The sequence below is a fragment of the Cyclopterus lumpus genome, chromosome 24, assembly GCF_009769545.1.
Source record: "Cyclopterus lumpus isolate fCycLum1 chromosome 24, fCycLum1.pri, whole genome shotgun sequence".
NCBI lineage: Eukaryota > Metazoa > Chordata > Actinopteri > Perciformes > Cyclopteridae > Cyclopterus > Cyclopterus lumpus.
The window spans coordinates 9338378-9365347 of NC_046989.1; the positions used below are offsets into that span (position 1 = coordinate 9338378).

Sequence of the window (26970 nt, forward strand, 5' to 3'; positions counted from 1 at the left end):
CAATAATCTGGAGATTTTGTTCATCCAGCATTCAAAACAGGTGGATCTGCAGAAATGGTCATCAGCGACTGACACTTGTATCAATAACTCGCCATGTTTGGTGTATGTCAGCTGTCAGACAGGTCAACACAAAGTGGAAGAAAGTCCTCAGTTCAGATCCATAACTGTGGACCATTGTGTGGACACCATTGTGACACTGAATTGTCATGTGATTGTGAGTGAATAGTTGTCTGCCTATGTGTGTCATCCCTGTGATAGACTGACTCACGGCCACCGCAACTCTGAGAAGCATAAGCAGGTATAAAAGATGGATACATCCCCAAATTATAAATTATTACTTGGAAAAGGTGCTATATATGAAATTGGGAGCATTTCTATTGCCTCTCAACAGTTATCAACATGGACATGGCTGAGCCGGCAGCTGTTAGCTAGCAGTGCTAACAGTGATCCGAGGGGATTTGCTTCCGCAACCTCCGAATGAAAGCAGTGCAGAGTAGGGCCACGAGCTAACCGGTGGGGCATGAACACACGCAATAACATGGAGTAAAAGGCACATGGGGCTGGCCCGGCTATGTCAACAAAGCAGAGAGAAGCCGGATAACAACACACGCAGAGGGAGACGATATTACTCCACTGTCTCTTTACAAAGCAAACCATTGTTTGCTGCTATACTGATGGTCTGTATCCCAAAGATTGCACCCATATATGAGTTGAGTTAAGAACATCAGTGCAGCTGTGTATGTTTGTAAGGTCACAGATGAAAGTACCATCCCCGACGAGCTCAGCTGAGGCCGCTCATGCTTGGCTGACACTGACGTCGCCACCTGCTTTGGCTGTTTGCTAACATGCTTGTCTTCGACAGGTTGATGCCGGCAGCGGGGACAGGGGTGGAGCGGTGGAAGTAATAGGTGTGTTTGCGCTCTTGCTAACACAACACCTGATGCCAACTCAGATCCCAATCTGGAGAAAGTCCAAAAAAGGGCATGTCTATATCCACATCATTGTAATAATTAATGCAGAATAAACGAGATTGCGTGTTTTTTTTTTAACGTAAGCAGACCTTTGTTGAGACACAGCTGAAATATAGGACGCATCAAGGTAATGAAGATGCTGTTGAATAAAAGGGCACAAAAATATATGAAGAGGACCAGGGAGCAAATTATGAATTCAGTAATCGTTCCAGGGCGGCTTGAGAACAATTGTTGCAATGCTGATTTGCATAATGAACTGAAATTGACCATATGCACCTTCCAACCCTAACTGATATCGCCTGATCCAGAATACATTACACAGGCAAACAAAGAGGTCCCTATTAGTCAATCCTTGCATGTGTGTAAGTGAGTGAGTGATGTTTGAGAGGAGAGCTTTTGGCGACTCTGGCATCAGTGATTTAATTTAGCGCCATTGTGTTGCGGCCGGGCCATTCATCCAGCTCCATTGTGTGTGTGTGTGTGCGTGTGTGTGCGTTGTGTTTTCAGACTGATTGCTGTGTTTGTGCTCTTTGATTAGGATTTCCACTGAGGCAGTGCTCTATTAGGTTTTTATTTTGTTTTGGTTGTAAAGGGCAAACGTGTAAAGAGAGTATAAAACAGAGAGCTAGGAGAGAGGTGGATGGTCAAGCAGAGGTGTAAATCCCATGTCAAATCAAGGTGATAGTGTTGTATTTATTAATTTTATCAATATGTTGGTCTTTAAGCCAGAGGCTACACAATTATGATCATTTTCATTTAATACATCTTTTGGGAAGGTTTGAAAATTCTTAGCAAGAGATAATAAGATTTACAATATAGCATCTGCTTCTATCCACGAACATAACTGTGACGTTTTGAAATGGCAGCCTGCCAGTGCTGCCATTGTCAGGGCAGTCATTGTCTCTTCCTTGGTTGATGTTACCGCAGTTTACTTTATTTTTGAAAAAAGTATTGCACACCTTTTAGTTGATAATGAAGGGAGCCCATTAAGTCGAACTATATCCTACAGCTATGGTGAAATTTATTTTTAAAAGTAACTATATGTGTACCAAGTACACCAGTGCTGCTGCATCCCCTCCATTATCTGTGTATTATCATTGAACACAACAATCCCTGGAAATATGCATATTGATACAGATTAATTAGCTGTCTAATTAGCACTAATCCAGTGGTATGTTCAGGTCAGAGGTGAGGGTGGATGAGGAGCATCAACAACATGATAACTATGAGACTATCGAGCAGCTACTGGACTCGCATTATGCCCATCGACACAAAATTCAAAAGTACACATCTGCAGGGCCGTAAGCCGTAAGCCTGAGTTAATCAGTAAACAGAAGAAAAAAAAATACACTGAATCTATACTCGTGAATAATTCATAACATTTTTGTCTTCTTATTTTTGAAGGCAGTGCAGCAGAGGGTCAAGAGTACTGTTGGAGAGCAGAGTGCAGAGTGAAGTGAGGCTTATCTAGACATGCACATTCACATACATTCCACATAGTTTGCATAAAGAGGATGAATATGCATCAACACACTTCAAATACATTCATCTACATGCATCTCATTACTCTGACTTTACGGCGTCGGTTTGTACGTGTATGTGTGTATCTGAGCATATAAGAATGTAGTTGTATATGTCATTTTGTATCTCGACTGATTTTCAAACTATTATACAATTATAAAACTAAACTAGATAAAATTAATGTGGAGTTACATAAACAGGCCACGCTCCCAACAAGGCGCATATGCACAAAGAACAAGTGTTCTTACACACAGACGACTCGCCTCTTCAGGATTTTAGCCACTTAAAATCTTGCAGATGAGCCAACAGGGATGAACCTTGTCGCACTCTCTCACAGTCGAGGCGGATCCATCCTTTAGCGCCACACTGTGCAGCCCCAGAGCTCGGCATCACAGTGAGACCTGTCTGACCCCCTTGCAGCAGCAGGTCCAAGTGCTGTCTGGAGAAAGTGAAAAACCTAAGAGGACACAGGGGACGACAGCAGGTCGCAGAGAGTCCGGGCGTCTGCCTGTCATGCGGAAGGACTAGAAGGACAAGGACCTCCCGCCCTCACTGACAGCTGCAGTTAATCAAGCGAATCATAGCACACCTGAGTTTAGGGCTTATGACCCCAAAGTTTCGTGCGGCATTAAACCACTGCGTCCTGATGCAGCAAGCATATGCGGAACGGCGCCGCCTAACAAGTGAGAGGATTTACTGTATTATGGCACACATAACTCACACACACACGCATGTGCCGGGGGCTCGTGATTAGAAGAAACAAGTGGAAGATGCTCACGCAAATGTTAGTCACAAGAATGCTGCACACTCACTAAACAGAGAGAGCAAAGAGGAAACATCCAAAGCAATGAAGAGTATGCATGCTACATATAGAGGCACACACGCTGCTCACAAAAACACGTCCCAGGAGATTGCAAGTTAATGAGTCAATGCCCTCGAGGGAACACTTGATTGTCTCTGCCTGGTTAAATGGGAGGATGTCTTCAATGGAAAACATTCCCCCTGCTAACAGGCATGGAGATGTGCTGCATGCGGACAGCAACAAAGCTCAGAGGGACATCTGTAAATGTTCCTCCCCAGAAGCCCCTCCCCCCACCATCCCACCAGTCCTTATGGTTACACTGGGGCTTGTAAATATCGATGGGAGGGTAAAAGAGATGAGGAGATGGGGTTGAAGAAATTGATAATACCATAACGCCTTCATCAGGTCCATAGTGTTCCTAATCAAACAGCTAGAGTCACACTTCATTTTTGATAAATGGGGGATATAAGACTCAAGCTTTCAAGGTCATAAGGCCACACGTCCCTAACGAGCCAGAAATTGCATTTATTTTGTGGCTTGTGTGTGTGCAGGTATGTTTAATGCAAACAGCTCAGGGGATGGAAGTGACACAACGGCAGCTTGTCTCTACTTGGGGGCAGCCCAGCTGGTATCTATTCCAATAATCAGCCAAGGCTATACGCTGACTATCCACACACACACGCACACACGCATGCGCACGCACGCACGCACACGCAGCAGTCGAGCAGATGGATGTCACTATACAGGCAAAGTGCAATGGCAATGTTTCCATTGCAGCGACTCAGGACCTCTGGGAGGACATATTCTCAGAAAAGATGCTTTGTTTGAAGCAGCAGAGGGGAAGTCCAATACAGTCTAAGAAAGTCTGCCATGACTTTACTGGTATCAGGTTGAACATGGACATGACACTCACCACCTTCTGTCCTAATTATATATATGAATGGTTAGAAACACAAGGAACATTAGGCTCAAAGGGGTGTGTGTGTGTGTGTGGAGAAAGACACAAGTTTCCTGTCCTGTTATCAGTAATCAATGCTGAGCACAGGACAGTTTATCGATAACTCTAGTTAGTTCATATTTGATCAAATCAGCACTTCCTCATATGTCGCTGAACTTTGAGTCCTCTCTGTCCACACGTGAGAGGCGAATGTCAGGAAAGAGTCGTGACCTGATGTGTACAAACAAAAAGGAAATCTGAAGCCAAACACATTGTTACTGAAGAAGCCGCACTGAGAAGCGGATTCGGAAGAAAGTTAAATTTTCCTTTTCCTTCAGGACTACAGCAGTGTGATGGTGAGCCGCCTTACCAAGGACTCCTCTCCTTCTGGAGCCTTTGATGGTGAATTATGCCGCACGATTATCCCCTGTGATTGGCAAAGGCTATTGCACAATCCAATAAAGTGGGATGAAACTTAGACTCCTGTTTTATTGGCAACCTGACACTTCCCAGCTGTGCTGTGTGAACCGAGTCTGAATCGCTGAATTAATGCAATCCTCTCAACACAATTAGGTTTGGATTCAAGCAGTTGCTGTGAAGCTATTTAAGAAAATTATGTGTATCCTCCCCTCCAGCCATCTATCTATTAGCTCACCCTTCACCCATCTATCAGCTGAGGCCGAGCTTTGAAGAGGAGATATCAAATGATGCATGATTAGTGCTGTGCTAAACAAAAATGTGCCTTATACCCAGGTATAAACAAACAAAGAACCACATCGAGGGTAGTCTAAATCAACATTCAAAGATCTTTTGAAATAAACACTTTGGACAGGCTGTGACACAATAGGAAGTTACATCAGTGACAACCACGATTGCTTCACTATAATAGATGTGGACATAAGCAACTTTGAAACACAACAGCGGCCATCAAAATAAGTTCCCAGAAGTCAGGGGATGTAGTTGGGACTGAAATATCCCAGAAGACAGCTCGAATGCAAACGCGTTTGATGTGCATGTACACACACATGTATCAATGTGCCCATGGGCACATACACACACTCCCTTGATCCCTCCACTGTAAAAGTTATACAGTGATGTGCTGAGTGAGGGACCCATGCTAGCTGTCAACCCTGGCCAGTGCTTTGAATAGCAACTTGCCCATTTCTGCTGTCACTGGCAACTCTTTAAGTGAACGTAGAGCTTCACCACAGACATTTTATCATCAGACATGCGGTTCTCCAGCACTGCTTAAATATTGACTCGGTTTGACCTTCAAATAGGAATAGACTAATCTTTACAAAGTATTAACTGGTGGTCCAGGGAGGATCTTGTAGACATTGAAAAGTGAGGGCCGGAGGGAAATAATAAAGATACAATTAAAAAGACTATCTGTATAAGTTACAATAGAACACATTCTTACACAGGATTTCTCACGCTTTACAGAAGGTCTCTTGTCACCTAAATCTGATGACAGGTACTGTTTTTCAATGGTGATGATGACCTTGTGTTCGGTGCTTCATTTGCTCGACACCTCTAAAACTGAAGTGTTGCAGTTTTTTTGTGAACTTTCTCCAGACTCGTTATTTGATTTTCACATCCTCCCCTGGTGTCTGCAGAGCTGCGCTCCGTTGGCTGAACAGAGATTTCTTGATGGAGGCGAGTGAGCCAAAAAAAAAAAAAAAAAAGAGTAAAGAGAGAGTGAAGCCAAAGCCAGGTGAGGCAAAAATAGTTTGGTTACGAGAGTGAGGCTGCAACCAAGTCAGCATTTTTGTATCTGCAAGTCGGGGGTTCCGTGTGTGTGTGTGTGTGTACATCATAGTTATTGTACAGCAGTTTGGGATTACTGCAGTACAGTCTGGATGTCGATCTCACCTTTTCCCCTCCAATGCTATCGCTCTGTCACCATACAGAAAAGGATTGGCCTTTTGCTCCTTGTGGTCTGCTGAATCTTAGCCGCGACAGCACCGGCTTGTCTCGCTTCTCTGTCTTTTGTCAGCGTAGCGCGCTCTGTGGACCTCGAGAGACATTCAGTCCCAGAGGGAGATAGCAACAACAATTCGACAATGCTGCAGCATGTTGAGCCAATAGGCCATAGGACCCTGTATCCACCCCTTTCCAGCTGGGAGTGCATGTTTGTGTGTTTGTGTGTGTGTGTGTGTGTGTGTGTTTGTTTATTGATGCATAGGGGAGTGCATGTGCCTGTGCAAGGCAGAGAAAGGTGAAAGAAAAGGCAAAAGGAGCTAAGTGAGCAGGAGGCTCTTGAGGATTTGAAGGTTTATATTACAGATTTATAGATTGAATGCAAAACAAGTCAACATTATTTCATGGAAGAAAAATCACTGGCTGGTGCATTATTCAGAGATGTACACTTAAAGGAATGGTTCAACATTTTGGGAAATATGCTTACTTGCTTTTTTGCTGAGTTAGATGAGGAGATCGATACCACTCTCATATCTGTGTGAGGCTACGGCCAAGAGATGATTAGCTTAGCTTAGCTTAGCACAAAGACCGGAAGCTGGGGGAAACAGCTAGCTGGGTCTGTCTGCAGGTTAAAAAAAACAACAACAATCAACACCTCTTAATTCATTAATTAACACCTTGTATCTCATTTGTTTATTCTGCATAAAAACATGTCCTGCTTTGACTGTCAATCTCCTGGTGTCGGGCCAGCTGTCCTAATGCTACATTAACATGCTCCTGGCTCTAATACAAGATTCACAGCATCAGTTTAACAACTAACTGATGTGCAGTTCATGTCAGAGTCTTCATTTAGATTTTGACCCCTTGATACTGAGCCACATGATATATGAGAAACATAGGGGGGGGGACAGCACCATAGCACTGTACCATAGCCTCTATATTGCACATTTGACAGAGATGTTGCCATAGAAACAGAGAGGGAATTTTTGAATGAACAGGCAGTTCTTGCAAGTCGCCCTTTTTGTCATTCACAAAAGTAAAAGCAAAGAAATTGATTAAGGCACTCTTGAATTATTACCTCTGAAATGGAAAGTGAATTAAAGAGCCACCGCAGTCTCCCCACTGCTCAGGGAATGTGTATCTACTTTCATTTAATTTCATCATCCCTCTATGTGGGTCCATTTAAGAATCAAATATTTTCTTATTACTTGTAGGGAGTCAAATGCACACACACGCACACACGCACACGCACACACGCACACACACACACACACACGCACACGCACACAATGGCCGACTGCCGTGTTTTCAAGGTTACACCAGAGTTCTTCAGTCGCTCACAACACATTTGCATCAAACCACCAGCTGCCAATTAACAAACAGCCTCTCTGTTAATACACACACGTCACTGCCAATTACAGTGTCGGGTGATCTTAGCACAGAGGACTAGGAGGAGGAGTGTAGCTTCAGAGTTACTGTAAAATAGCAAATAACAGCAATTTCTTTTTAGAAAGGGGGGAATGATTGGGCGATAGGGGACAAGGCTTTCATGATTTGCTCTGTCATGCAGTTACAAGGGTAGAAATAGTGGTTTGTTATCCACGGCCTTACAGATGCAGTGCACAATACACGTCACACAGCAGCACAATTTTATGAGAAAAAAATAAATAAATACACTGAGCCGTGAACACACTGTGCTCTGTGTGCGGAGCGGAGCAGCACAGGGTATTTATACATAACATTGCGTGTACGTATTCCCACATACAAATGCACTGTTAAAGTTTGCTTGTGTCTACATATCATCATTTTGTGAGCCAAACTATCTGATTTACTTTTTGCATATTATTCCTATTTGAAGTCCAACATCATAATGAATAGGGAATCATGTCCTACAAAGACAAGTTTTAATAAAGTGTCAGCAGCGGGGTACAAAAGCTTTAAAGAAGGAGCGGATTACTGCAGGATGACTTTGCACATGCACACATATACAAGCAAGAACAAATGACTCCTCTCACCCCGCTATCTTCTACACACACATACATCCACACACACACACACACACACACACACACACACAAAACACACACACGCACACACACACACACACACACACACACACACAGAATCACAATAATTTCCTTCATGCAGCAGCACAAAATTGAACTATTCATTATTGTCAACCATGAAAACAGCATAGTGCAGACACGGTAATGACAATTTATTAAGGTCCACAGCCACTAGATGGCAGCCTCTTCCCTTTCATTTCTAATTTAGCTTCCCATTCCTCAGCTGACTCTCTGTGGGACTCCAAATACTATGCTAAAATCAAGGGCACTTACTCTACTATTCAATTCAATTCAGTTTATTTTATATAGCCCAATATCACAAATTACGAATTTGCCTCAGAGGGCTTTACAATCTGTACACATACGACATCCCTGTCCCAGGACCTCACATCGGATCAGGGAAAACTCCCCAAAAATAACCTTTGACAGGGAAAAAAGGGAAGAAACCTTCAGGAGAGCAACAGGAGGATCCCTCTCCCCGGATGGACAGAAGCAATAGATGTCATGTGTACAGAATGAACAGCATTAGGTAAATGAAACAGAAGTAGGTAGAGAGGAGGGGGGGGGGTCCATGGCGGAAGGCCGGCTCACCAAGAAGCATCAGACACAGCCAGGTCCAATGGACCCTATGAGACATGAAGTCACAAAGACGACATGGAGGAAGCAGAGTTAGTAATGTGCAATGGAGAGATGTAAATGCATCCATAAGTAAACTAGATCATATTCATTCGACAAATAAACACCTGACTGATGAAAAGTTGTGCATACCAGAACCCTAACCTTCTCAAATACTCAAAATATATATGGCACCACCGATCTATCTTGCAGTTTTCGTATAACACACTAGGTCTTGGTCTTGTGAGAATAAAACTTAAAAAAATATCAATTAACCAATGAATCAGTACCACTTGTGGGAGGTTGGCGGTGCAGCGTGCCTGGAGTCGTACAATCAATACAGTGACCTTTAAGAAAAGAAAAAGATTTGTGGAATATAACCAGGCATCAAAAAGTCAAATCTGTACATTGCAAATGAGAATGCTTGACATTCTCAGTGCAATGAAAAATGCACACAGCAAATAAAATGTGTTGTACTTGATATTTTCCAAAGCAAATTAACATAGAAATACAAAGATCGCTTTCGTAGGTCAGCAGTGTTAATGCAGGTTAGAAATGAAAGCTGAAGGATACAGATGTATGGTATTAGTATATATTCTTTTAATATGACAAGGGATACAGTATAAATGTTGTGAAAGTATGAACACGTTTATATTTCAACAAAGTCTAAAGACAAAGGCAAAAGCATTGTCAGCTCTGAAACAGAATACACTCTTTTGGTCGGGTATTATATCCTCAAGTGAAAGCTACTCTGTTAAATGAAGATTCTTCAGTGTTCAAACAGACTTGTGGAGACCAGCCTACTGAGGAGAACTGAGACTGGAATTTAGTGCCAATGATCAGGGTTTCTTCTTGACAGCAGTCTTGCCAGCAGTCTTGCCGCGTTTGTTTCGCTGCTGGTTGGCCGAAGCTGTGGGCGTTGTTGCCTTCTGAGCGGCCTTCTGAGCATCCTTCTGAGCATCCTTCTGAGCATCCTTCTGAGCATCCTCCAGAGCTTGTTTCTCTTCTTGCTTCATTTTCACGGCCGCCATCTGACGGCTACTAAATGACTCGCAAGCATCCAGGAATGTCTTACAGTGCTGCCACAAGGATGCCTGGAGTCAAGACAGAGAGGTAGAGAAAAGGAAGTTGCACAATATGTTTCACCAGAGGGAAAGGAAGCGGACAACAGATCTCTCTCACTCCCTTTGATCCTCAAAACCGATCATTACTACTATTACTTATTTAGACTGTCTGTCTTTACTGACCTGCATTTCCATATACATCTCCTGCTGGTGTATTATTAGCTCCCTTCTGTTGAGCTCTTGCTGTTTCTGATGCTCCAGCACATTGTCTCGGACCAACCGGTAAGTCTGGATCTTTTCTAAGCGCTCCTTCTGCTGGATCTCCTCTATCTGCGAGTCCATCAGCGCTGGAAAATCCTTTTGGCGTCTACGGACATACACAAGGACTTACAACGCGAACTGTGTGTGCAGCTTAATTCACTGTAACATAAGCTAATGCCTTTTGCACCTTTTTTGATATAGTCTCTCACCAGAATGTAGACTTCTTCTGAGAAATGCAGTGTTGTGCAGTTGCATAATGTGACTTTAAAGTCAGAAGGGAGTATTTCGAGCATCAGATATTGCTGATATCAGCAGCTCAAGCAATACAAAATGTCACAAATTTATTTTTGTGAGATTGGACAACTGACAATGTTTACACCGGCAGAACAAATACAAATGGAAATGTGGCTGATAAATGCAGAGATAGGCAGAGAGGCAAAGAAATGATGAGGAGTGGCACTCTGAGGCTAGAAGATGACCTTCATAAAGAGGCAAGACCAGTAGAGGTGATGATGGAGTTAATTTGGTTCAGCCTGTAACAACATGTGTGCAAACATTATAAAGATAGCATGCATGAGCGTGCACGTGTGTGCATGAGTGTGAGATGTATCGCAGACTAATCAGGCTTCCCTAATAGGCGACTCCTCGGGATCTCTCTCTTGGCTCGCATTGCAGGCCACGGTGTCAGCAGCCATTAGCAGGCGGACATGGACACACGTGCGGGTGGGCGCACGCACGCACACACACAAACACGCACACGCACGCACACAAACACGCACACGTACACACACACAGCAAGCAAGGGTGGAGAGGTGATGGGAGTGGGGCACATCTCACTGGAGCGACAAGCTCATAGGGGTCCATAAATAGCTATCTAATTAACAGACCCAAATATCATCTAATTTATCATGGAGAGGAATGGATAGGGGGAGAGATGGCGAGAGGGATGGGAGGGAGAGCACTGGGAGACTCTGAGGGCAACAATGGAGGGAGACTCTTTCCTTCAGAACACTGTCTTAGTTGACACTTTACACATTAACAAGCAGGAAGTGCCTGTATCAGAGCATTTGATTCATGGATTGTTGTCGGGTTGTAAAGAAAATTTCAACAAATACAGTATGACAAACAAAGACAACATTATAATACACATCACCAACCTTAGTTGTAAAAGTGTTTCTGTAAAAGTCAGTTTGTTGATAATCTCACACAATCTGGAATAGTTTCCTTAAACCTTAATAAACACTTTCTTGTAAGTAACAGCGTGTAGCATTTATGGGGGTCTCTTGGCTGAAATGGAATATAATATTAATGCTAGCTGCCATGTTTCCACAGTAGCCCAGAACTATGGCCAGCTAGATTTAGAGTTTCAGTTATTTTGTGTGAAGAGTACACCAGTCTTGGTAAAGCCTAATGAAGACTGGTGTACTGTTAGATTTGTTCTTGTGGTCGTTCTTGGAGAACATTTGGAAGCAAATGAAGCTCAAGCAGAAGTTCAGTCAGGAAGACACTCTTTACACTCCTGTTGATTCATAATCTCTAATTCTCACAGTGATTACTCCATCTGCTGATTGGGAAGCTTGCACTTTAAATTCACCAATCAGATTCTGCGCAGTCTCTGTAAGCCAATCAAAATAGGTTCTCCTCTCTGCTGATGTCAGTTGTCATTTCAGCTTAAAACAGATGCGACCCTCCTCCAACCCCGGGCTCCTCCAATCAGCATCCCGCAGGTGCCTCATTCATCATCGGGTTACAGCGACTTCCTTCACCACCACCACCAGTGTCTGGACTCCAGGGGGGATTCTGCCTTAGCAGACATCAGCATCACTACCTCGTGCTTATCCTAATTCAGGAGTCCAATCACCAAAGACGTTGCACTATTTAAATATATGCACTTGTAATAAATTTGTGTTGAACTCTAAACAAGTCTCTCCTGATTGAAATGTATTTATTCATAATTTCTTTTAAAATTTCGCCACTCCGCCTCCCCTTATTGTCTAGTATACATCACGGCCCACTGGAGTCCATGCATTGCCTTTTCAGGCTTGCCAAAGTGCAGTTTGTGTGCGGCTCATCCCTGCGATTCACAGCACCAATGGGAGCAAAGGTCAAAAACACAGGAAATGACTATATATATGAACCAAACTGCCGGAGATACAGATGCTGCATAGCAAAATGCATAATGAGAATACACAACAAACACACACTTATAATCCTCTAGTGCAACCGGGCCTCGCAGCAACAGCAAGACTTAATTCAGGCTCACAACGCGAGAAAAATAGAGGGATCCAATGTATTCATAGGCAATTGGAGTGCGTAGAATTAGGATTTCAACAGAAAAAAAAGACAAAGCTTGTTAAGAAAAATACAATGTGATGACGAGTCCGCCTCGGTTGTTTTTGCATTATTCGCCATATCTGCCTTCTAAGCACAGATATGAATGCGTCTGTTTGGAAAAGGCTGAACAAGCTGTCTGTTACAGGGAAGTACACAAGGAACTGCAATGATAATTATGTAATGTATATAATTGATGTGATTATATAATTATCACATCATGGTGTGATGGCTACAATCTGCTCTAATCATCATTCTATCGTTATACTTATGCTGTCTAATAATAATAAAAATTCCCTATAGATACAAAGAGAATGAGTGTAAGAGTGTTAAAGCACCTGATGAAGGGAGTGGAGTCCATGGTCACTTTTTTAATAGTATCCAATCTGGAAGCAGCTGTCAAATAATCAAAATGTCTCATTACCACACTGTATATGATAAATAAAAGAAACAGAAAGTGCCCAAATACATATGTATATATCAGTGTGTGTGTGTATCTGAAGTATGGTACCTGGCTCTGCATCATCTGGAGTAGTTTCCTCACCTGCTCGATCTAGCTGGTTAAGAAACTTGAGACGAGACTGTAAAGCCTAAAAGACAGCAACATGTTTTTTTTGTAGTGTATGTTGGACTATAGAATAGTATTCAAACACATTTTCTAAGTCATACCTTTTCACATTTCTAGAGGTGATACTATTGGAAACGAGTGAAACGGCTTCAACTTGTAAGTAATTACATTAAATCCCCATTACAACCATAGCTCCTGGGTTACCTTCTCATAGCGGCCTGGTTCAGCCATTTCCCACGCTTTTTTAATGGCTTTAATCTGGTCCATTCTGTCTGTGTCCTTCGCCACCTCAATGCTCTCTGCTTTGCTCTTGTCAGTGACCACACGCAGAGTCCAGTTGGCCTTAGTCAGGTCAAGGCTCTGCACAAAGACGCACACACACAAACCCCACGCGGACAAAAACACGACGCACATGTTCAATCACACAAAACATCCCAGTTGAAGGTCACCTAACCTCAATACATTATGAGTCTGTCTCTTTCAATAAGACACTCAGCCTGGTACAGTCAGCCAGGATTATGTGTCCTGTTCAGCTGTCTGGTCTTTATTTTAAATAATAGATCATTTTAGTTCATCTATTCAGAGATCGTCCTGTCCGCTACCTGCCGATGCCAAAACTAATTAATTCCTAAATGTTGATGATGGGAACCGCTATTCTGAAAAATAAGATTAAAAGTGCCTATTGTCTTTAGGGTTTGCCATGGACGACGTACTGGAGAATAAAAGGCACTTACTTTGAACAGAGATGCTTCAAGCAGCTGTGTTTCTGACTGCTAAACCATGACCATAATAATGAGAATTATAGTGTGTGATATATGCACGCAGGTCATCCAGGCAGTTGTGGGATTCTGTTGATGCCAGTCTCTCTTTCAGTGAGCATTTCAGAGTCAACTAAATATGTAAATACTGCCCTGCCTGATAACAAATATTTCCCTTTAACAACAATCTCATTGTGACGATGAATTAAGTGTGTACTCAAATGAAGTGCCTCTACACTGTCCTCACAAAACAAAAAGGTTAATATTACAACTTATGCTAATTCATACTAAGTACCTTCCACTGTACCTTGGACCTACTGTAACATTGGATACTGTGACTTATATAAAGACTACAAAAGCAGTGCATAGCATATATTGGAGTGAATATTGTCTATTGCCTTTGACTTTGCTAGAACCTATTTAATGAATAGTTTTCATATGTAGCATTGGAATATAATAGCCTCTTGCAATCAAGACAACATACCAAATCCAATAAAAGCCAATGGAACAGTTATTTGGAAATGCAATTGAACAGATATGATGTAAAGCTTTTCAGAGGTATGCTGGGCTGCATAGTGACCACTGGTAGTCATAGAAAAAGTGTTCCTGCAACAACTAAGATCTCAGTTCACATACATTATATATACATACCATAATATTTGCAGTTGACAGTATTGTGGTGTTTTGTGGCTGTAGTTAAGTATTACCGCTTCCTGCCTGGAGCCAGGCTTTGAGTTGGCAGCTGGTTTCCCCTTCTCTTTGTCAACTTCCCCTTTGCGGTTGGCTTTCTGTGTGCCAGATTTGAGCCCAAGCTGGGGCGGTGTGTCAGCGGTGGATGAACGGTCCTCAAGCTTGTTTACTACATTTTAAAAACAAATATTAAGTAGATTGGCTTATATCACCATGTACAACACGTCAGTGGTGTACGTATGTGATCCATATTGGCAACCTGGTGTTAATTATTAAGTGAATCAAAAGCATCATTTAGCATGTCTTTGACAAGCACACAATATATGTATATAACATTAAAGTGAGTAAGTATGGAACACTACGGATACCTTTACATATTGAGGTGTGAAAACATTGCTCGTATTTGTGCAAAATGATAATGTCTTTGCCACACTTTTGACATGTTTAGATCAATTTAATTATTGTGTGAAGGGCAAAAAAGACACTTCCTTTTTCAACACATATTTTCATTGATCTTCACAATGAACCTCAGCTAATCAACACAATTAAAGCTCATCTGATGTAGGAGTGTGACATAGTGAGCAGTCGATGCCTGTGTTGTGTGGTCACACGCGTGCTAGATGGCACTGTTGCACTTTACAGCTAAAGTGAGCACAATCACCAGCTTAGATGAAGCATTAACTACAAGTCTCACTCTGAAATAGAGAGGCAGAATAATTCATCATTTAACTGACAACCTGCCATTCTGCCTGAACAGATTTGGTGCATGCTTATTAAGTCACTCTTATCTCAAGTCATACAGATATTCGATGTTCAAATTGAATCCATGCCTGTTGTAATTTCAGGCCGATTTCAGGTCGATACACTTATCGAAAAACTGATTTTCAGCTGGCTAACCTAAAATAGAATGTATCTTTTGTATTATTTTACTGAGAGCCTAAAAGCACCATTGTTTAAAGACCAAATATGTAGCAGAGTTCAGTATGCACTGGGGTTTGAAGCAGAAATGTGTAAATGTGCATTCATAAAACATGCACAGTACATTATTTTGACTGCAGCTTCTTGAACAACGTGTTTCAGCGGTTTCAAAGCATGGCGTGGCATGTAGTGGTTGTGTATCCATGTAGCATGTAGGGAGCATGATCAAGGGCACAGCCTCACCACTGAGACCGAGTTAAACTGGGTGAAATTAATTCACTTTCCTTCTGAGATATTTCCCAGGGCACCAAGGGGGCAAGAGCCAACTTCATTTGACTTCCCATTGACCCACTTTCACAAGCTCATTGGAGAACCACAGGAGGTTTGTGTGGACATTGGCCCACACGTACATATATGGACAAACCTAAGCAAATGTTTGGAAAAAACCTTAACATGCTTAACACACATTTTATCCATGAGCAGAAAGCACATGCAGCATATCTAAGCTGTAACAAAACATTACTGTTCATCCTGCACTATACCATTACGATAATAAATATGTAAACAGAGGTTTGACTTCCTCTTTAGTCAAAATACATCTGATTACTGTATTTTTAGTTTAGGAATGCCTCCCACACAGAGACTGGTAAATACAGGCAAATGTCAGAAGCAACAGAGAGAAGAGAATGAGAATTCGATGACAGCAGGTTGGCCTTTCTCATCAAGCAATCATGCAAATTGTCACCCATGCAGCACCTCTTTCACATCAACCCGTGTCACAAATAATTCATCCCCTTAGAATTTTTAAGAAGCGTCTGCTAATTTCAAAGCCCAGAATTTTCAATCGATGCAATTTGCACAGCATGATTAAAGAAAGAAAAGGCGAGTTGGTGGCAGAGGACAGGATTATTGCCTCAGCCAACGACCAGTGGGCACAAGAAATCACACTCTGATCTGTGAAAGCAGCTGTATTCATTTGGCTTTCATTAGGCTTGTGATTAACAGGCCCCTGGCTAGCAGAAGCCAAAAACAAACAGCGTCTGCTTGGCCCCTGACACTTCCTACTCTGTATCTGCCGTATATCACACTGAACACAAAATAAGCCATGCAAAAATAAATATGAAGGCCATGTTAGAAAATCCATTGAGAACCCAGGCCTTAATATCAGAAAAAATTGAAATGCTAAAATGCTAATTATTCATGACCCAATATAGGAATATTGCTAATATCTGAACCCTGCATATTGCATATGTAAACCCTCATTTGGTTGTTCAGATCACAATTGATTAAATTAAATAAACATATTCATATGTTTTCATGGAAACCCCTAAGTTTCTTTCCTGTCTTTCCCTCGGGTGACCTTGGGTGTTGTTGACTGTTTGATGTTGGGTTTGGGATTGTCTTAAGTATGTACCTCTCGTTTCATTCTTCTCCAAGTCTCTGAGCATATGGACAAAAGCCAGCTGAGATTCATCCAAATCCCAGCTCTTATGAAGCACCTCTGCCTGCACCACATACTTATGAACCTGTGAAACACATACAAGCAAAGTCAGTGTACAACACTCACACCACAGTTCAAACACAACGTGATAGACAGATTCAAAAAGAAACATACAGCATAACGCATGTGGCAGGCAACACCATAAACGCACAGCCAACATGAGATGGACGTTATTTTGTGAACATACAGCTGAAAAATGTACTTGTGCTGATGGTTCAGAGAGAGACGCAGATATCCTAAAGAACTGCACATTTGTTTTTTGGTGTTTTTTGCTGTTTTCTGCTTTTTTTCTGATGTTTTCTGCGCTCTCAGACAGAAACAAATGCTTGGCACAATGAGAGAGAGGAGGCAGAGGGCGTGTTAGCCAAGATTATATTGGGGGTGGCAACTCCCACATCCATCTCACTAAACAGAAAAGATAGAATTTGGTGTGTGTCCCTGCGCTTCAATCACTGACCCTAAGTCTTGATCAGTTATCTTAGTCCTGATCAATAGCTGTTTATTCTGGCACATAAGATTTGACACGATATGTCTCATTGTTATTGATGTGGCTACTTTGTTAGGTTACTTTGTTGAAGAGACTTTGTATAAAAAAGTATTTGTAACACATGCAACGAACTTGTGACGAACTTCTTAATACGTCTTTTGCATAAAGATGTTTGTTCTTAAATGGCTCAATCCACTGTTGTAAATGACAACTATATTGATTGAATGTATGAGGTCTAAACAGTTACTGCGGGAACATTAAAATGACACTCGCCAGTATAACTGACAGTCGCCACAGCAAAACAAATAAATCTCTGTTGATTTACCTAGTTTTTTAGTCTGTACAAGTGGCATGTGGTCTGGTGGTACACACCAATGGTACGCACTAAATACTTTGTCAATCGTCAAACTGTGACTATCTAACAGGTTTGTTTTGTTAGATAGGTGGTCTTCTGACAATCCATCGACTCATAAATCATGCACAAATCTCTGCTCCCTGACAAGCACTGATAAGTAACAACGAAACCACCCCTCCAGTTTCTGCTGCTCTACTCTTGCAAATTTGGTCTGTGCGAGAATGAGCGTGTGGGTGTGTGTAAGTGTGTGTGTGTGTGTGTGTGTGTGTGTGTGTGTGTGTGTTTGTGTGCAAGTGAGATATGTAAAGTGTTTTTGAGCTACAGCAGATACCACGCAGGCAGTTGTCAGTGATACCATAGTTTCTGTGGGAGGCTGAAACTGGTCAAACGAGGACTTTCCAGCTGTGCTGCCCTCCTCATCTCTCTCCTGGGGAGTGTCCATCACCTTGCCTCCCTTGCCCTGGGTGGGGGATCCCTTCTGGTTCTGGTTCTTCTCATCTGTGGAATTAAGGGCTGTAACAGAGAGATATTACACTCAGACCATATCTGAGAGAAGACAAGAGTGTTCGGCAATCTGTGCTTTTGCAAAGAAAAACTGTTAAATATGACTTAAAGGCTCAGTTCACCCAAAATGGAAGTAAATAGAATATTTTAAATAACCATTAGTGGTATATATCATTTTTTTAAGATAGCTATTTGCAATGTTGTGGGCTGAATCCCCTTTATTGCGTACCATCAGCCATCTCTCTCATACAGTGTAGGAGCCCTGCTGTTTGATGTGGCGTGTGTGGTGTGTGATGTGATGTCTGTGTGTTGTATATCAGTTTCACAAAAATGCTATTGTCAGCAGTAAAACTCGGAAAAAAATCTGGATCAATGTTCAGTGATTTGCGAGTGGTAAAACATATACTGTATATGTGAGACAGACACTGTACGGTTTGACACATCTTCTAGAATGATCCACAAGGGTTACATTCACTTCACCTCAAATACTCAAACTAATGACTCACCTTTGTTGGCCTGGAAGCAGAACACAGGTATTACCACATGACCTTTGCCACTATTGCCCGCCACGACCTTCTCCTGGTCCAGAACCGACAGACGGATCAAAACGCCTGGCTTAGAAGTCTGAAACTGAATTGTTCCAAGGACGTCTGCAGTCACCTGCACATTGTAACTGTGGAAAGCTTTAAATGATTGGAGGTACTATTTGCCTCTCCAATTATCTTTAATGTTGTCTTGTGTTAGAACATGTGAAAATATGTGCACTGACTATTGTTACACCTTGTTTCTAATAATCAAACCTCTCAAATGTATATACTGTAGTGAGCTATTTTATGACCCACCTCAGGTACAATGGATTTCAATGGACTAGTATAAATATGACTCCTATTATAAATATGTTAAACAAATATAAAGCTTGTAAATGATCTTACCGACATATGAGGTTTTTGTCATTGGGAATGTAATAATCCTGGAATTTCTTCACTGAGAACGTGTTGAGTGGAGTGTTGCGGGACAGTTTTGGAAGGAGTTCCTTTGAGCCAATCAAGTGCATCCTCCACATTGCACCAGCAGGTGGTGATTCAGATGTGACAGCCTCTGCTACAAAGGTGTAACCAAGCTGGAAAAAAAGACATACGGCGAGATTATTAAATTTAAATGTTTTTTTATTTTCTGAGGGAATGTGTTCAACAGATAGAAATAGAGAAAAGCACAGTTTTACTGTTCTCTCTTTTTCGTGTGTATTTCCCATGAATAATATCCTCTAGAAATCTCCCCAACATTATTACATCAGGAAGCCACAACTGGTCAACAAACAGCCAACAGATTTGTATCCAGTTTTTGATTTAGTCACAAAGGAAGCCTTACTAAATTGAACAGACATGGTAATATGAAAATCTTCCACAATTACTACAACATATTTCAAATACCGTACATGAATGTTTGAAGTGCAAGTGCATTTACGGCATCCACAGACCTTGTTGGGTTGATAGACTTGGTTTGCCACTTTGTTGAAGAACATGTCCAGCTCCTCTCCTGTGTCGTTGTTTATGACGTGTAGTAAACAATTAGGGGCTGGGGAGTAGACCTTTGGTACTAGCTGCATCTCCTTATGAACCAGGAACACCTCTCTTAACAAACAACAAGATATCAGGTCTGACCAAATTGTCATCTATTGTCGTTGATTTTTCAAACTATTTTTGTTGAAATTTGGAAATGTAATGTTACAGAATTAATTCAGAATTGCGCATTGATCAAATGCAATTTGCACCTGGATTCACCCAGATTTTCCAAGCCTGGTTGTCGTTCACTGACAAACCTAACAAGCATGAAATCACAATGTTCTCTAACCTGAAGACCAAGACCCAGGAGTTGGCTGTGTCTGGAAGAGAGACGGAGTAATCAGCGAAGGTGACTCTGGTCCATTCATCCTGCTGACAGGGGTAGAGCTCTCCTCTCCTCTCAGAGTAGTCAATTATATACCTGTGCAGGAAACACAGACGTACAGAAAACATTTAGACATTTAAAATATAAATGAAGGATTAAAAACACAATTTTTGTGAAAGGAATTTACACAAACTGCTTAAAGAAACACAACTCTGTTGCAGTGTGAACTTTGAATAAAGTGGATGTCAGTTAGGAAAAATACATGCTCAAGGGTTCACAACACACACACACACACACACACACACACACACACACTTCCCCAGGCAGCAGGTCATTCGGCAGACGCTGCTAGCCGATTGGAACAAGGAGAAGATAAACAGCAGATGGTACCACTGGGAAAAGATGGAACACAATGTGGAAAATGCTCCCCGCCTGGCCGCCACAGGCCGCCACAACCAGGAGAGGGAGTAGATTCCGGGCATGCAGTGCAACAGAGAGGCTAAATGCATCCATACTATGTACACAGCATTGGCACAGGACTGCAGTGGGAGCCCTCGTATCCTCTCATCTAACGACATCCGTGTGAATGAATACCAGCTAGGTTAATGAGTTGAGAGATGCTTTGTGTGCACATTATGTGTTATCTTTCATCATTAAGTCAATATGTTGACACATTGTTTTTCATTTACCGTAGCAAGAGGGCAGCATGTTTTTCTGCATCAGATTCAACCTTCGGCCACATGTCTAAAAGGATCTTAGAAGCACTGAGTTTCTCCTTTGTGCCTAAATGACATGAACACACACATACACACACACAGTAGCCACCATTAAAGATGACAGACAACCTACGTTGCCATCAAACCATTAAAAGAATGTCAAAAAAGGTTGTCAATTAACGAGTTCAAACAGGTATTTCATAATGCATGCAGTGAGTGGTAATAGGAGGACCTTGACATTAACATTAACATGCATCTTACCAGACAGTTAACATTTGATAAAATATGCAGTTCAGTGTGTTTATGAGTACATATGTGTCAGTATCTGTTTGTCCATCCAAGTGAAAGAAACACTGTGAGGAGACAGCTGCATGATAGAAGTTGTGTGTCCTCACAGCCTCCCTGCACCCCTCCCCTCTCTAGCGTTCAGCTCTCGCTTTTCAAATGGCCACTTTTCCAAATTGATAGCCATTATATGGCCATTGGCCAAGGCTGGCTATTGAGAGATGAAGACGTCCTATCATCTTTAGAACCAAAGAGGTTCCCTTTCAGACAGTCAGACAGACAAAAAGGCAGAGAGGAAAGAATATAACAAAACTGCAATTTGTCCTTTGACAAGTAAATTAATACAATTTGAGAAAAAGTAACTATGACAGGCCTATTTCGTAGAAGTCAAGCTGTTCATCCGGTGTGTGTGTGTGTGTGTGTGTGTGTGTGTGTGTGTGTGTGTGTGTGTGTGTGTGTGTGTGTGTGTGTGTGTGTGTGTGCTCATGCTAATGCCACATAACCACCAGCAATACTTGCCAGATTGGTTTGATAATGATGTGGATATTTTGGATGTTTGCAAAGCTCAAATAAAATGTACAATTGTAGTGTACTGTTTTATGCAAATACTGCATTAATGAGGTTGTGCGTACTCCCATATGTGCAAGTTGGTCAGGTGGTGACAGTGTTCTGCGTAGGTCCAGTTAACTTCAGAGACAAGCAATAAATCGAGAATATCTGGACAAAGTAATGCTGCAACCAGCGGTGCACCTTCACACTCAGATAATTACCTCCACTTCTGTAGAAAATTCGGATCTTAAAAATAATTGAACTGAAACAGAGGACCAAATTAACAAATTCTTCCCAACAAACTGTTCAGTGTTTCCACGTCTTTTCTTGCCGTCACTTGGATTGGCTGGTTTGGCTATTGATGCAGGAATGTTTTGTGTTTTGTGCGCGTGCAGTGTGTGTGTGTGTGTACATCCCCTCTGTGACCACCTCTGTCAGGGTGTATTAGTAAGAGTGGCAGTGTCATCAATATATATTTGTGCCTCTGCTCAGAGGCTCAATATATGCCACCAGGCTGAATCAAACAGTACATGTAAGACACAGGTGTTTTGTGTGTTTTCAGACACTAAATAATAAACTAGAAAAGAAACATGTTGTTGTTTTAGTTCCCCTTATGTGGATCCTCTAGCCATCCCAATTGCTGCATACGTGTTTGTCTTTCAAACCATAGAGCATTAAAGAAGAAAGCAGAATTTAAGACAATCTCATCAACAATAATAAGTTAGTATTTTCAACTATTCAAAATAAAGGAGAATATTCAAACTGGACCATGATACTTGAATGAATATATTTTCTGTAGGTGTATGAGTGTTTTTACCCGGTTTTGAGGCATTTAAGATCTCTCGCACCAAGTGTCCTTTGAATGCAGCCTGCAGGATGGTAACTGCCTTGACCTCCCTGTCTGTTGGCTCCCTGTCTGTTGGCTCCCTGTATGTTGCCTCCCTGTCTGTTGGCTCCCTGTCTGTTGGCTCCCTGTATGTTGCCTCCCTGTCTGTTGGCTCCCTGTCTCTCCAGCTTTCTGCAGGCTTTGATTCTGCATCCACTCAATGAGAGTAACAGCAGAAGATTGCAAGTCAATATTGAATAGTGAACTATATGTAAGGCAAAAGGAGATTACTTTAAATTAAATTAATCAGTTTACTGACGGCATATACGCATGTAGATGGACAACATACAAGATGAACAAACATACGAATGGCACTTACAAGTAGGGGAGTGCTCTTTGGGGTCAGTGGCCAAGAGTGAAGGGTCAGCTGTGAGGGCCAGTATAGCAAACCGCTCCTCTGATGTCAGCTTCCTGCCCAGAGCCTCACACAGCATGTTGTAAACTGCAGAGTTAAACACCTACACACACACACACACACACACACACACACACACACACTTTTCACTATTTAAACAAGTAGAAGAAGCAGCTTTGTGAAAGTTGAAACGCATAATTAGCATAGTACATTGTTTGCTTACATCAGTATGCATCCTGGTTGTGCAGAACTGATTATTGTCCATGGCTAACGAAAAAGAAAACTGTGATTTCAACCAAAACAATTCTTAAGTCACAGCAAAGCGGTGACTTTGGTGATAAAATACTTCAAAAAGCTCTATTGCTGAAAGAAAAAAGTCAAATGTCATTCGTTGACTAAGTCACAAATTCTTTCATAGTAGCTAAACAGCATGGCTGGTAAGGAATTCATGAGTAGTACAAGTATGACTGGTATTTTCTTTCACTCATTATTAACTCAATACTGTAAGTGAAGGAGCTACCTTGTGGTGTTCCTCTTTTCCCAGGGTGGTGTTGATGTTTTGGGGGCAATGAGCCTCTTCCAGGGTTCTTCTGGCTGCTGGCTGGTCCTGCCCATCGCTAAAGGAAGACACCAATCTGGACAGGGCCCTCCATATGGACGAGGCCTGGTCAGTGAAACGAGCACTTTCCTGTTTAAAAAAAGAGAAAACAGTGGTGTAGCATTCACATTGTGTTTACTGGCACAAACAGAATGCAAGTTAAATAGAGGAAGCAGAAGTAAGACAGCAGAGGCATCATCTTACTATCACGATGTGATTGTCAAAATTGAACCTGGAGAGCTATATTAGAACTAGATTTATTTCATCTATTTCAAAAATTCCTTATTCAGCAAAAATAAAAAATAAAATACTTTGTGTTCTATTAAACTACTATCAATGTCAACTGACTGACTCGGACACCTTGGTAAGTTGTGACATGATGGTTTCTTCATCCCCAAACATGAACGGTGTCTTGCTGCAAAGGTGAACGTGGTAGCCCAGTGTTGCCTTTGTATGGAGGGACAAGACGTGGCGCCTGGAAGGGAGAGAAGGGGAACAAATAATCCATTGTGTCCATTTACTGGAACACTATAAATTATTCTAAAACAGGGGATCCACATAATTTTGGCTTGTGATACATTATGAAGATGAAGTCTTTGCATGACTCCTTTTCAGTGCTGCATATGTTGCTACAAGGTCAATCACATAATGATGTTTCTTTTTAAAAGATTGAGATGCCTGCAGAAATATAGCTAACTTGATTTGCAATAATTTTCTTTCTTCTTGTTAATTATCTCATGACATTTCTAATTTATATTGCGACCCCTTGCGGTTCCTGATCCCAAGATTGCCCTCTAGACAATTAACTTTATTTTTTACATAGCATTACTAAGAGGAACATTGTCTAAATATTAGGCGGCTAAATTTAGGAAACTGATATTAAGGAGCACAAAGGTATCCCTCCACCAACGACCCTGTGGCCTCACAGTATTTGGTAATATGAATTGCAAAATCATAGAAAGAAATGCATGAAATAACATTGCAGTCCACTGAAAAAAATCCCTTTAGTCTCAATAGAGGAACTATGTTTCTGTAATACTGAATGGGTCAAACAGTCAGAAGTGATGTCGCCTAATGTACCAAGTGCCACGCTGAGTTCATAGGGCCTGGTCCGGCATGAGAGAGTGGAACCCAACTTCCTTGGCCCCATTAGCTTTACATAATTCAGACATCACAGCCCCACTAGATGGATGAGCACTGGGGCAGAGCTAGGCTAGTGCTGAAGAAACAGAGGACAGCATATGATATGAAAGAGGGAAAAGAAAGTGAAGAGAATGGGAGAGAAGGAAAGGCAGAAGAGACAAATGGAAATGGAGAGGGAAAGAAAGGGAGAGGTACAACAGAGGAGAGACAACGACCTCTGAAAAATGTATAAATTATGTTAAAACATGTCAAAGACAACATCCCCCAGGGTCAGTAAAGAGACAATAGAAAATAACTAGTGTACCTTATACAGATGGGCTATGAGGGACAAGAGTAAAAGAGGTGAGGTGCTGCCCAAAAGCCTGGACATGTCAGCTATTCTCTGCATGATAAGTTGAGTGCTGATAATGGCTCAGTGGTAATTGCACTGCAGCATACCTGCACCTGACCCCAGAAACTAGGCCCTCTGCTTCTAGGCCAAGTAGCACCCATTAATAGAGACTAGGACAGATGAGGTAGGTAGATATCCTCTGCTCACTTTATGATAGCTTTAAGTAGATCTCCGCCTGGCTGTAAATATCATAACAAGAGTGAAACGCTTTCATCGAGCGCTCCCAAGACTGCTGTCCAGAAAATGCATCCATTTTTATAATAGGTTCCCATGATGGGAATTAAAGCTGTAACCTTGGCATCATTAATGCCACGTTGATAAGTGCTACGGGTAATTTAGGGTTATGAGATTCAAGTCGGAGTGGAAAAATTAAATGTGAAAACATTTGAAAAACGATTCCAATTTTGTTTAGATATGTGAACATTTACATATATTTATGAGTTTAAATGGCATCAGAAAAATTGCCAGAGTATTAAGCCAGCAAACCTTTGATGAGACTAGACTGGTCACATGTGTAAAGGCATTTCCTTGTATGGAGTAGAATATTTCATTCGCATTGCATTGTAATATTAGGATGTCAATAATTTTACACAGATACACAAAGCAAGTATAACATGGTATATTAACAGATACACTACTGTGGTATAGTTAATGGGGATTACAGAGTCTGGGCTCATAGATTTGTGACATCCTAGTCCGATCATGAGCTTGATCTAAGCTGTTAATTGTGATCAATACAGCACACAGTTCTCAGCGTTCATTATTGCTGTCCTACCCGGGGGGTAAGTTAAACATGGCGGCCTTTGAGGAGGTGGTCTTTATGGTGAGTACTGGCAGCTGAGACTGCAGGCTTTTCCAGGAGTAGACCTGGACGATGAGAACTGAAGACCTACATGCTGCAGACATTTCCTTTCCTATGAGGTGTTGGAGAGGGGAGAGAAAATGTGTGCTGGTCAAACACCCCTTTGAAGTATCACCAACATAGTAGGTCATATTCATGGGTGTTCATGAACACGTACATATACTGTTTATTCCAAATAGGTTTTAGGGTATGGTTTGTACATACCCTAATAATAAGAGAATTATAATTTATGTTAGAGACATTTTTCATTTCTCTGCCTCTTCAGCAGTGCCACAGATGTATCAATACACAGCACAGTAGTTAGGCTACAGATATTTCCGAGCCATGGTTAGTGCTATAGATTCTGACTTGCAAAGACCTCAGTCAGACAAGGAATCAATGAGGTAGACAGAATAGATTTACATAATCAACTAAACAACCCCCATGCCCCTGCACTCTCACTGCTACTATAGGGGATGGCAGGTTAACAAGGGGCATACATTTTGGTGATTTAGCTAACGAGGGGGCTGCCATCCCCCCTCTTCCCCCCTCGTATTGCCTTCTGGCTGTTAGAGACCTGAGTCAAGCTCCTTACATTACATGCATCAGAAAATCCTTTTGTTTCTGACTATGTAGGGTGTGTGTGTATGTATGTAAGTATGTATGTGAGTATGTATGTATGTATGTATGTGAGCATGTATGTGTGTGTGTGTGTGTGTGTGTGTGTGTGTGTGTGTGTGTGTGTGTGTGTGTGTGTGTGTGTGTGTGTGCGTGTGTGTGTGTGTGTGTATATATATATATCAATCCTTACTCTCCTCAGCTGCATCTCCCCAGCAAAGCAGAGCAGAGAAGCTGATGAGGATATGGGGAGGTTGCAGGCTGTCCACACACAGGTAGTGAGTGCCTCTCACTTCTGGACACTGGGGGATTGAGGAGGGGGGGGAGGAGATAAAGAGACACGCACACATTCACACTGGCATCAGTTATCAGTATGAAAGCAGACAGGGAAACGAACAAGTGAAAGAGAGAAAGAGCAGAAAGCTGTAGGGG

At 41.9% G+C, this 26970-nt stretch overlaps 1 protein-coding gene across 9 annotated transcripts in view; it reads right to left on the bottom strand.

Annotated features, from left to right (window-relative positions):
• Positions 1–9411: 9411 nt before the first annotated feature.
• adgb (androglobin) overlaps positions 9412–26970 on the bottom strand; it is a 35781-nt gene continuing 18222 nt past the window's right edge. For 3 of the 9 annotated variants that reach the window (XM_034527743.1, XM_034527742.1, XM_034527747.1), the window contains exons 17-35: positions 26732–26840; positions 25855–25993; positions 23906–24020; positions 23468–23635; positions 22912–23050; positions 22524–22748; positions 20846–20939; positions 20121–20252; positions 19747–19900; positions 19202–19389; positions 18776–18942; positions 18121–18278; positions 16837–16948; positions 14522–14673; positions 13261–13416; positions 13000–13078; positions 12827–12884; positions 10080–10263; positions 9452–9926 (exon numbers count right to left, since the gene is read on the bottom strand). In XM_034527743.1, the coding sequence (XP_034383634.1) occupies positions 9672–9926; positions 10080–10263; positions 12827–12884; positions 13000–13078; positions 13261–13416; positions 14522–14673; positions 16837–16948; positions 18121–18278; positions 18776–18942; positions 19202–19389; positions 19747–19900; positions 20121–20252; positions 20846–20939; positions 22524–22748; positions 22912–23050; positions 23468–23635; positions 23906–24020; positions 25855–25993; positions 26732–26840 (2784 nt within the window). In that variant the 3' untranslated portion in view covers positions 9452–9671. Of the gene's footprint in view, positions 9927–10079; positions 10264–12826; positions 12885–12999; positions 13079–13260; positions 13417–14465; positions 14674–16836; positions 16949–18120; positions 18279–18775; positions 18943–19201; positions 19390–19746; positions 19901–20120; positions 20253–20845; positions 20940–22523; positions 22749–22911; positions 23051–23467; positions 23636–23905; positions 24021–25854; positions 25994–26731; positions 26841–26970 lie in introns of those variants that run through there. The other 6 variants (XM_034527748.1, XM_034527746.1, XM_034527744.1 and 3 more) reach the window with 6 other exon arrangements.